The sequence below is a fragment of the Ammospiza caudacuta genome, chromosome 3 (assembly GCF_027887145.1).
Source record: "Ammospiza caudacuta isolate bAmmCau1 chromosome 3, bAmmCau1.pri, whole genome shotgun sequence".
NCBI classification, from domain to species: Eukaryota; Metazoa; Chordata; class Aves; order Passeriformes; family Passerellidae; genus Ammospiza; species Ammospiza caudacuta.
The window spans coordinates 112,181,474-112,194,198 of NC_080595.1; the positions used below are offsets into that span (position 1 = coordinate 112,181,474).

At 45.7% G+C, this 12,725-nt stretch overlaps 1 protein-coding gene across 1 annotated transcript; it reads right to left on the minus strand.

The window, feature by feature from the left end:
- Window positions 1-498: 498 nt before the first annotated feature.
- Window positions 499-10,820, minus strand: TDRD6 (tudor domain containing 6). The gene is made up of 5 exons (XM_058802707.1): window positions 4,211-10,820; window positions 3,641-3,759; window positions 2,651-2,740; window positions 2,172-2,229; window positions 499-762 (listed from the first exon to the last, which is right to left on the minus strand). Exons 1-5 carry the CDS (start codon window positions 10,818-10,820, stop codon window positions 701-703), a joined length of 6,939 nt encoding a protein of 2,312 aa, XP_058658690.1. The 3' UTR covers window positions 499-700.
- Window positions 10,821-12,725: the final 1,905 nt, after the last annotated feature.

The following is a 12,725-nucleotide window of genomic DNA, read 5'->3' on the forward strand; positions in this document are numbered from 1 at the left end:
CACAACCAGTGACTGCAGAACAGCCCTCACACAGCATTTGGGCTTCTGCACAGGAACAGACAAGTCATTAAAACACACAAAGAAACCAATATATGCCAGGCAAAGCTTTATTCTAGCTTCTTCCATTGCTTTACAACAGCAGCAAATGCAAGACTTCAACCCAAAACAACTATGCTCCCCTATGGAGGGAAAAAACCTCCCCACCCCTACCCCCCAAAAATACCCTCCTCAACTTTTTTTGAGAAAAAACAAACACTTAACAATGCAACTTTTCCAAAAGCAAACATCAGAAAGCAGTGCTGTACAACACAATAGCATATACAGAAACTCACAAGAAACTTCTGTTAAAGAACCACCCACGAAAAACTCCATAGAAGTCAGTGCACCCTCAGTCAAAAAAAAAAAAAAAAAAAGCCAGTCAAGAGGCAAATTCTTATTTAGGAAATTACAGCTATAAGAAACAAGCTAACAATAACAGTCTAGCAACAACAGCTGTAAGAAAACAAGCTGAAAATAACAGTCTGCCAACACTAGTCCTTTATAGGCAAGTTCAGCAGTGACAAGTATTTGGTCAGCTAGGTAGAAAAAATAAGCCACTCAATGCTCTGCTGGTATTTTTGTTCCCACAAACACATTTTCATGGGAACATTTCACACAGAGGCACTTATTCAGTTTCATGGGGTCAACGTGCCACTTGGTTTCAGCACTGCTGGAGGACATGAGCATCTTCAGCTAAATTGCTACTGCAGCCAGTTTGCTTTTCTATAAGGAATAAACACAGATTAGACCCATCAAGATGTTTCTATAAATGTGTATAAGGGCATAAAGATCAAAAGGGCTTCAGACTAAATACTACTGACATACTGGACCATGTTAAAAGACTACACTTATTATACAAAGATAAAACAGCTGAAACAGCAGAAGATGAAGCAGCAGTGCTCTCAGATTTCAGTTACGAGTTCAAGTTATTCCATCCCTCAGTGGGCTTGGCATAAACCACTGCAGGAGGTTTTGCACCCTGAGTTCCTCCTACTCAAACTGCCTTTCCAGGCAGTGGCAGTGTGTGCAGCAGTTCCAGCTCTGTGACATGTGGGTGCATGACCCTGACTCACCTTTCCTGTGCTGGGGCTGAGAGTGCACACACTAACTCCATGCAAAGCGTTCAAGAACAGAAAAAAATCCACAAAATCAAGAATAATCCTGCATTTGAGGGATGCAATTTTGGGAGAGAGTTTGTAGATTGACCGTTTTAACATTTTATCAAATTCTTTAACTACCTTTTTCTTGCTCAACAGGCAACCCAATCTCTATTGCAAGCTTACTAATCTGTTACCCATAAACCAGTAGTTATACTGAAATACAATCACCAATTAACACCTGAAAGCACAAACGCTATTCCCACTTCAACTCAGTTTAGTCTTCATCAGACAGCCACAGAAACAAACTGCCCAGACAGGTTTTGGAGTCTCCATTCTTGGACAGATTCCAGAACTGGCAGTAAGGCTTTTCTTTACCAACCTGATCTAAGTTGGCCCTGCTTTCACCACCAGGAAAGGCCCCTTTCAACCAGAACTGCTTTACAGTTCCATAATAGCATATAAACAAAAAGAGCCTGTACTACTTATTTGGTACACTTAAGATGTGTTTACCAGTAACACTTCAAAATTTTTAAGTAACAATAAAGATGTACTATTTACAAACTATCCTTACAACAACTAAAATGGTATTAGTATGGATTTAGATTTATACATTGTGGAACTGGGGCACCCAAATGCTAAACTAAATGCTTAATAGAGTCTGCCTAGCAGTTGCTCACATTGACTCAGAAACATGACCAAAAACAGCATGCTGATGGCAACACTCAAAGCCCTGCCACAATCTATAACTTAGGTCAACCACCCCAGCTGTTCCAAGAGGCTCAACTCATTAGATTAATAAAGAAATACTAAATTGGTTTGTAATCCAGACACAGTAGCAGCTTTCATTCCATGTAGCCATCCTTAAACTGACATACATAACATAATGCCATCAAGAAAACCCCAGCAGTATCAACTACATAAGCTCAAATTAGTGTTTCAAACGTATTTTCTAAAATAAAGCATTTCCTAGAAAATTAGAAACCATTCAAACGCAGAGTACACAACCCATGTGGGGCCTTGAGGCAGACTTACCTTGAAGTAAGGACTCCTCTGGTAAGGACTGCAAGTTTTCTGTTGCAGGGGTAAATGCCTACACAAAAAGGGATCCTGTTAGGAAGCTGGCACTATTGCCATGACTTCCATTGAGGTGCTTCCTTTAATACTAGACTAACTTCTTACTGGACTCCTATTTACTATTGTTTTCCTCCCTTATAACTCACTACATTAGTCTTCTGCCCACTTTTCACTTGGATACAAAGGCTGCATATGAAGAACAAACTGGAAATTCATGCTGTTATCATCACCAGCAACATGGCTCATGACCTGAACTCCGGATGAGTGGATGAGTTTTTCATCCACTGGTAGGTCCTTCATGAAGAACACTGGTGACAACCTTATTATTCCTTCCAAATTACTCCACAATAGAAGTATTTTTCATGACTTAGCAATTAGCTAGCAGCCTCTCTAAAAACCTGCCCTGTCCTGCCCAGCCCAGTACCACACTGCTGTACCTCAGATGATCTGCGAGCCCCGTCAGGAATCCCGTTCCAGACGTTCTCAGGATGCACAATCTCCTCATTGCCACTGCAGAGGTTCAAAACCTGTACAGACAGAGCCAAGGGAGATCTAGCACAGCAGCAATACACTTACAAGCAAGACACAGCAGTAGGAAAACACAGTTGAGGACTCTGTGCCTCAGGGAAGGTGTTGAGAAGTCTGGATCTTGTAAAGAAGAACAAGCTGATCTCCAATAAAACTGAATGTAGGGACTGAGGCTGCTCAAGGCTCTTCTGGGCTCCTAACCCAAGCATAGTGAGAAAAGGGCTGCAAAACAACTACTAGATCAGAACCAGAAGGAAGCTGGTGAATAGGGATATCATTACAGGATAATCCCTGACACTGTCTCTCATCTGAATGCACCCGAGCTTAGTTTTGGACACCCAAGGGATCTACCAGCACTAGAGCTGGCTTGCACAATCTCAGACATTTAATCTTTCAAAAGGATGCTTTTATGTAATGACCTTTTGGATTTGCAACACACATTTCACTGAAGCAGTAATAGTTGTGGATTCATTATTACTTGCAGTATAGTTTGAGTTTCTTCCCAAGTTCCTACTGATCTAGCACTAACTCCTCAAAATACCAATAAAATAATGGCAAGTTTCATGAGCATGTAATGGTAACACAGCTCCACTGCAGAACACTAACTTAAGGCCAGACAGAATCATACACGTGTGTGCCTCAAACTGGAGTGAGATCCTTCAGTATTCCCAGTCAATACAAGAGAATAAGATGTGAAAGGAACATCAAGTGTTGACATTTATCATCAACTCTATTTGAAACACCACTGTTTCTCTCTAGTCTATAAATTCAGAATCAGCCCTTGAAATACTTAAATTCTGTAACAAAATTTTTGAAAAAGATTTACTTAAGAGTTTAAAGAAGGACTAAAGAAGGATGAGATCTTAAGAGTGCAGAAGGAGTATTCAAACCACACTTACCTTGGTACCCTTCTCAGATACCTCCAAAATGCGAGCATCACACCATTTGAGAGAAGTCCACACCACACATTTGGAACCAACAGCAAAGCCCTTCAGATTACAAGGATAGTCATGGTGTGCTACAAGAAATGGTAAGTTAGCAATGGAGGAGGAAGGAAAAAAAAAAGAAAAAACCAAACTCACAAAACGCCACAAAAATCAACCCTATAAAAACCCCTCAAAAATCAACTCTCAGATACCTCAAACACTGCTGCCCCACTCCCTTCAAACTACTTGATATTTGAAAGTTAAAAATTTGTCATCCCAAACAAATCTGGCAAATGCACTTCATGTTCAGAATGGATTTCCACTCAAAATCATTAATCTTCCCCAGTAAGACTAGTTGCTGAGACTGTCACATTACCCATGAGAAACTGAACCCAGTCTGCTGTCCTTAACTCATCAAAGCATGAACACTAACAAAATAACTTATTAGGGAATAAAAGTTGGGGTTTTTTACAAGAAAGCTATTCTCATTTTTGAATGGCACAACATTTTGATTATTTAACCCTTTAAAATCAGATACTTTACCTGCACTGCAGTCAGCCAAGTTCTCATTTTGCTTTTTGTCTTCCCCAGGCTTACAGCCTAAAGACTGAACACACATATTTTCACTCTCTTTAAATGAGTCAGTCAAGTCTTGCTCCATCCATTCTTCCACAGAGTCATCTTTCTTCTTCTGCCACCCCTTATGTTTCTCAACTTTACAGTCACATGATTTCACAGAGAAAACAGGCCTTTGATTTGCTGAGTCTTTTGAAAGAAATGAAAACTGACTTCTACTACTTGCAGAACTCTGTAGCACAGCATGTTCCAGCCCTAACAAATCTTCCTCCCTGTCTTCCTCAGGAGGCTGAGCATTAGGCAGTACCAGTTCCAGAAAGGGCTCAAATTTGGCTCCTAGCATCAATTGCTTGTCATGCATCTTCTGAGGCAGCTCTTTCTCAGGTCTACCACCAGACGATGACAGCCTTAGGGAAGGATGGTCTGCTTCCATCCAATCATCTAGCATAGCTTCTGCTTCATGAATTCCAGACAAATTTGCTTGCAGTTTCTTGGTCTCCTCTCCCAAAGAAGGCCGAACATCAGATGGAATCAGCTCTACTGACTTCTCTCTGTCACTAACTGGAGGCACCAGATTTTCTTTCTCATTAAGTAATGGCAAAATTTCAAGAGAATTCAGAGCTGTCAACTGCCCTGTCTCCTCCCTCACATCTGGCAGCACCAGCAATTCCTGCTTCAACACCGTCTCTCTTGTTTCACTGCCTGACGCTGCCCGCATTTCCAGAGACTTGGCTTCCAGTGCTTCCTTTGTTCCCTCACCACAGGAGGGCTTTTCCATAACTCCCTCTAGCCCCTGTAGGAGCTCATTTAGATCATCACATGGTAAGTGCATTTCTAATGGACCCAGTTGTCCTAATGCCTCTGTTCCATTGCTTGCAGATGGCTGTGCCTGGAGCACTGGCAATCTCTGCAGCTCCTGTTCCTCTCCTAGGAAAAGGCTGGCTGCTGGAGCACTGCCTGCCACTTCTGCTTTCAGCTCAGCCTCCTCTCCAAACAGTATTTCAGACAGGTCTTGCTCTTGAGCTTTCATTCCATTGCCCACAATATGAGGGCTGCAGTTTCTCATTGGTTCTAGCAGCACAGTGTTATCACTGTCACCTTCAGACAGAGGTCTCTCTTTATCAAAACTGTTCTCACGCTCTCCTATTTCACATCCACCATCAGCCTTCCCACTGGCAGCTCCCACTGACACATTTGCTTCTGCAGTTTCTAAGCATTCAGAAGTTACACCCAGGAAAGGATCAGAACAAAATAAAGCACTTTGACTTTCTTCCTGAGCTAATCCACAAGGAGCAGTACTTTCTTTGTTGAGACAAAGACCCAAATTGCTGTCTGAACTTCTGTTTTCCTTTAGGGGGTTGCAAAGGTTTGAGAAATCACTGTCATCAGTTTCTTTGTTAGCCTTCCAAAATGGCTTCATCTCTTCATTAATACTATTGCCAGAAGCTTCCAACTTGACAACACACAGAGGGACTTCAGAATCTTTATTTTCCCAAATTTCTACAACTTCAGCTTCTAATACAAGGTTTTCAGTCATATCATAAAACTTCTTATTTGCTTCACTAAGCCATGAGCCATCTGGGGGACTGAAACCTGCGAGACAGCATGCAAAAGCTTGCCCAGGTACTCTGAGCAGTTCACATGGCATCTGTCGGATCATCTCCAGCCTGACGTTTTCCTCGCTTCCGTAATCCACGTGTCTGACAACGACACTGTCATCACTCACACTGCTGATCTGAGCTCTGTAGAACCACCCATCCTGACTGTACTTTGCTAGACAAATATCTCCACTTTTAATACAAGATTTGCCATCATTCAGAGAGCTTAGTCCAAGCTTTTCAGCTTCCTCTATTTTTTTCTCGACGTAGCTCACGTCTTTGGTATCAGCACGGTGACACCAGAAGTATCCTGGACTATTTACTACTGTGACGTAAATTTTTAAAGTCTGACCTGCCTCTGGAAATTTCCAGATAAATGATTTACAATCACTTACACAGGAAGTCTCATTTTGTACCTGAGGAGGCAAAGACTCACAGCCAGTGATCATATCATGGTTCTCTCTTCTATCAATTTTCCTTCTTGAGAAAAGTCTTTCTCTATTTGCAAGATCTTTATCAGCTAAATCCACTGTTATTATACCTTGATGGTCACTGAGAATAACTTCCCATTTATCCTCAACCTTCTTTACAAATTCACACGACAGCAGGATTTCACTTGTTCTCTTGGTGAAGTAAAACACTGCTTTCTCTGTCCAGCCAGCATTTTTTTTGCATTTGAGTCCACCTAGAAAGCAGTGAATGCTCATTGCTGGAATAGATGACAAGTTCTTAGGGAGCCTGCGTGCTTGATTGACACTGATCACAGAAGTGTCACCATAATCAATATAATGTACCCTTATTGAATTGTCAGAAGTCTTCTCTTTTACTACAGCTCGATACCACAGGCTGTCTTCTGAATAAACAGCACTGATTAAATCTCCTGCTTGGAAAAGCTGTCCACAAGGGTCTTTCACTGATTTACCATTGTTTAAACTTTCCAAAATGTTGTTAAGCTGAACCTCATCACTCCCCAGTTGAACATAAAAATCCTGGGGGTCACTGACGTAAGACACATACACTAAGGTTTTAAGAGCTGGCACTATCTTCTGTGGAGGCAGATCAGATGCATTTTTAAGCATTATACACCTGCCTTCAGCATCAGACTTAGTATCTGACAGTGTATCCGTCGGGGAAAAGAGCAGAGACTCCTCCCCTACTTTATTCAGCAAGACTGGATTGTTCTTACTGCTAAGCACCTCATTAGGTTCTAGCAATCCAGCTGCCACATGACCCTTCACAGAGTGCTGGAAAAGGTTTACAACTTCTTTGAAGTGTCTTCTGCTCCCTTGCTCTTGCTGGGCTTCAGGTCGACATTTTCTTCTTTCTAGAGGCCTGCCTGCACTGAAAGGGGACCCTGCAGTCTCATTCCTCTCAGGCACATTTGTATTTCCAGTGCACAAAGTCTCATTGTGTACACGACCACGCAGTCCTGTACTGTTTAGGCTCAGCTCTTTCAGTTTTGTATTAATTTGAGTATTTCTATCAAACAACTCAACCAACAGTGTATTATCAGAGTCCTTTGCTACCACTATTGCTTTTAATCTCTTTTCCAGGACAGCTTCCTTAAACCATGTTGCAGCTTCCTTGGAAACAGATGATACATCAGACACAGAACACTTTATGGCCTGCATTGGCACAAGCAAGATATCAGAAGCATCATTGGGCAAAAGAAGCAGATCATCTGTCTCTATTGTCTCTGTGTTCCCAAAATCCACAAAGAAGACTTTAGCTTTAGGCTGCCTTTCCATAATTACTCCCCTATACCACTGACTGTCAGAGTACCTTGCCAGACACAAGGTCCCAGACTTCCCCAAGGATCCTGAGCTGGCCACTGTCTCACTCAGGGAAGCAATGTTATCAGCCAGCTGTGCCAAGGTATCTCCACACCTTTCCAGCTGGCAGTAAAATGTCCATGGATTCTCAACATGTGTAACATAAACATCTTCCTCACTCCCAATTTTGATGCCATGACTAGAATAATAGAAAGAGTGAAGCTGGACCAAAGATTCCAGATGCTTTTGAGGAAACAAAGGTCTGGCTACACCTCTCTCAGTGAGAAACTGGCAAGCACTCTGAAAAGGTGTGATTAGATCTACAATGTTAAACAGGTCCCTATTTATTGAAGCCAAGGCAAAGATTGTACACTTTAGGTCAAGGTCAGATGATGAATCGACAACAAACTGACGAAAGGCCCGAATTGCTTCTTCATCCCAAGCAAAAGGATTTTGACCATTGGGTTGGATTAAGTTGTAAAGGCTGCACCTGAATGCCTGAGCCTCTAACCTAAGGAAGCGTTCGTTAATTGCTCGCAGCTTCGTTAGGCACACCTGCTCTCTGTTGCCATAGTCAACATAGATGACTTCTACTTTCTCTGCACAAACTCCTTCACTAACTATTAAAGCCCTGTACCATTTCTTGTCTTCTGAGTACTGGGCTAAACAGACAAGATTTGGCCAAACATGTGGCTTAGATGAATTCTTGCAATGCTCCTGAATTTCATCCATTAGTATCTCAAGGTCCTGGCAATTTCTACTTAACTGACACCAGAAACAACTGGGACTCTCAACATATGACAAAATCACATGAACTGTACTTCCCACTTCTAAATGGCCTCCACAAGAGGAGCCTGGCTTAATTTCCACATAGTTCTGCCTCAAAGAGGTGTGCAGATTTTCCTTACCCTCATAGTCTCGAGAAAGAAGAGATTCACTATTTTTAGAATTATGAAAGGCTGCAATAGGGCTCTCTCTGACCACCACACCCATGGGAGAATCAAATATTCTATCATTGCTCTTTAGATTGCATTCTTCTCTGAGCCTCTTCTCTGCATTTACTTGGCTTTCCTCTGCAGCACACACTAGGGGAGAGGCCTGTGTCACAGACTCATCTGATTTCTTGCAAGTCTTGGGTATTTCATACCTCTGGTACTTAGCATAACCCCCCTGGGCCATGAGTTTACTTACTCTTCCCTCTCCTAACTGGGACTGGTCAAAAATTTCAACCATGTATTTGTCACCCTGCACATTCAAAAACCAAACCTTTAGCTCCTTGTTCAGTACCATCTCCCTGAATGCAGACACAGCAGCTTCACTCCAGCTCCCTCTTGGAGGGGAGACACCTGCCAAACAACACTTCAGAGCTAAAGCAGGCAGTTCCCTGAACCGAGGGAGCAGCTCCTTCACAGCACACAGATCCACAGTTTCTGTACTGCCTCTGTCCACCAGGTGTATTTCCACCCCAGTGTCCAGCACCCTGGTAACCACTGCTCGATAAAAGACACCCTCGTTCCCACTGGCACAACAAAGGGATCCAGGCTGTGGGTCCCACCCAGCACCATCCAGCTTTGTGGAATGGGAATAAAAATTCCACATGCTCTGCCTCAGCTGCCTGAAGAGCTGGTAATACTCATGGAGCTGCAGCCAGAACTCAGATGGGTCTTGGAGGTGGGAGACCTGTGCACTGTACAATGTCCAGGTCTTCAGATACACACCACCAGCAGCAGCCAAATCTCCATGGGCTAAAACAGGAGGTGCTTCTGGTGGCAATCCCAACTCTTCAACTAAGGATTCCTCTACTTCCAACTGCTCATGATCCTCAGTTTGGCTCACATGACTGCTGGCCAGGCAGCAAGCCTGAGACCCAAAAAGATGGTTCAAATCAACACCATTTTCCCCATAGAGAGTCACATAATAGAGATGCTCAAAGGAGTTAAAGGCTTTGATGTGAGCACTCACTCCTCTGCCGAGCACCAGCGCTTTCAGCAAATCAACCTGCAGCGAGGACCAGCCACAGCCCCCATCCGAAACACCCTGAAGGGCACACGCGTAGGTGACCACAGGCATGCGGAAACACTCGGCAGGCAAATGGCGCAGGTTCGCTCTGCTCACAGTCTCCTTCTTGCCATAGTCCACAAAGATCACGAGAGCTGCATGCTGGTCCTGCTCCCCAGCAATGAGCTCCAGCAGAATGGCACGGTACCACTGGCCATCCATCCCACGGGCAGCACAGGGCGAGCCCACTTTGGGCAGTAAGTCCTGCTCCCACTGGTCATAAGCATGGCACATGGTCTCAGAAAGGCAACAGATCTCCTGTGACAGGCACTGCAACTGGCAGTAAATGTGGTGTGGGTCCGAGACATGGGTCACTAGGACAGGCTCTGTCACATCCAACTGAAGCTGAGGGTAGTAGTAATCCAAGGCAGGTGACAGAGGCTGGTATGAGAGCAACACATGGACAAGCTGTGGAACTGCAAAAGCTCTGAGGGAACACGCTGGAGGCTGCTGACAGAGCTGCTTCTTTAACTGGCCAGAGGGCAGGCAGCGCCTGAGCACCTGGCAGAACCAGCTGGGAGAGACTCGTTTGGCCAGGCCCAGCTGCTGCATCTGAGCCACGAGCTGGGGCAGCTCGAGCACGATGACCTGCGGCATTATCACCTCCTGCACCACACCAGACACCTCCTTGCCTTGCAGGAAGCTGAGGAACTCCATCGCCTCCACGGTCCACTTGGACACGGGTGAATCCCCACTTGCTGTCCCCTCGTTACTGTGGCAGGGCATGACTTCGGCCACGACACAGCCCAGCACCTCCGGGGGCAGCTGGAACAGCTCTGCGCAGCCCCGGGCCAGGTAATAGGCAGACGTGGTCACCACGTACCCCTCGTCCAGCAGGAAAACACGGTACCCCTGGGCGCTACAACTCACCACACAGCAGCGGTACCACGCACCCAACACTTCCACCAGCGCCATGTCTCCCGGGCACAGCCTGGTCTCGCTGGCCCCCGGCCCGCCGGGCTCTGGGCGGGCCGCCAGGCGCGGCCCTGCCGCCGCCTGGATCTCGCGGTACAGGAGAGCATAGTCAGCCTTGCTTTCCCCCAGAAGCCCCCACAGCCGCAGGATGGGCACCTCGGGGTACAGACCCACGGCGTGGACCCGCAGGGTGACGGTATCACCCCGGCCGAGGGACCCCGGCCCAGAGCTCATCGCGAAGCCACCTCGGCCCGCCTCCGCTCCCCGCACGAGGCGAATGAACGCCACGCCCTCCGCCCCTCGGCCTCATATAGAGCACGCGCCGCCCACGTGACCCACGGGGAGCCGTTAGCGGCTGCCCCAGCGGCCGAGTCCATTTCGATCCTTTCGGTGGGGTGGAGAGCGGCGCGAAGCGAAAGGGGAAAAGGAGAGGTCAAGCCAGCTGAGACGTGGGGCCGCTCCTGCTACGCTAAGAGTGCGCGGAGGCGCCACTAAGAGGAGGGTTACGGAATTATGTCCGGGGCGCCGCGGGACTCAGGGCAGAGCCGGGCGGCGCTGCCCTCGCCCACGGTGGAGCGCTCCACGAGGGACGGGTGGCGGCGGGACGGCGGGGGCGGGATGAGGGGGAGAGCGCGCCGAGCCCGCTTAGCTCCCATTGGTTAGAGCGGCGCAGAGGGCGGGACACGCGTGCGGAGCTTGGCGGCTATTGGCCAGCGGCGGCCTGGGGCGGGGCGTGGTGTGAGGGCGGGGAGCTCGCACCAGGCACCCGTCAGGAACCGCTAACAATTCACAGCTGAAGAGAGAGATTTATTAAGAGTTAAAGAAGTTTTTCACTACATGATTTTTACGAGGCATTTTTGCCATTTTTATTTTGAGCTGTGTCTCAAGGGTTCGTATTGTGACCAGTGTTATTTAGTATCTTCATTAATTGCATAGGTGAAGGGTTGGAGTGCACCCTCAGCAAGTTTACAAGTGACACCAAGTTGAGTGACACCAAATCCTGTGAAATCATTGGGATAAATAAACCCTCTAACACTGTCTTTTTAGTGTTAGCGTGTCAGGCATTACTTTATTCTTGGCCAAGAGGGGGTCCTGTGGGTCTGGCTGACAAAATCCTGATCTCTACACAGATGCAGATACAGAACTTTTATGTTTATTTATGTATGTGGTTTTAGCAAGCAAATTAATATTCACTGGCTCTAAATTACAGAATTCTTGTTCATTAATTAGTATTCTGTCTTCTGTTGGATATTGATTTCTCACTTTTGCAAATTAGTCTAAATTTTTCAGTCTCTTTATTATCTTTTTTCCCAGATAGGGACTTTCCAGCACACATACTGAGTCTTTGTTAGTCTCTTTGTTGTCTGCTGTTTTCTGCAGAATGTCTTTGTGGTCCATAAATTGTGCACTCCTTGTATCCAGTTTCATCAATAGACCTCTCTTCTTTCAAGCTTTATTAATTGAAGTGTATCAAGGTTATTCTAACAAAACTTAAGAGTTTCAGTGATTTTTCACAAGCTTGTGCCCATAAAAGTAGCTTATGGCAACTTTGAGGAATGCAGGCTAAAAGTGGTTTTACACACTGCTTATAGTTAATATACTGGCTCTGATGATCAGAGAGGTTGAGCAGCTGTCCTTCGTGGAAAGGCTGAGAGGGTTGGGATTGTTCAGCCTGGAGAAGAGAAGCTTCAAGGGGACCTGATTGTGGCTTTCCAGTACCTGAAGAGAGCCAGCAAGAAACATGGAGAGGGACTTTTTACAAGGGCCTGGAGTGACAGGACAAGGGGGAATGACTTCAAACTGAAAGAGAACAGATTTAGATTGGATATTAGGAAGAAATTTTTCCCTGTGAGGGTGGTGAGACACAGGAACAGGCTGCCCAGAGAAGTTGTGGATTCCCAATCCCTGGAAGTGTCCCAAGGCCAGGTTGGACGGAGCTTGGAGCAATCTGGGATAGTGCAATGTGTCCCTGCCATGGCAAGGGGTTGGAACTGATCTTAGAGGTCCCTTCCAACCCCAACTGTTCTATGATTGTATGATAAAAGTACTTATTCTGTCTTGTGAGAAAGGTAAAGCTGTGTATCCGTCACTGGCTTATCAGGCTAACAGGAGGGCAGGCAGGAGTGCTTGGGATGGAAC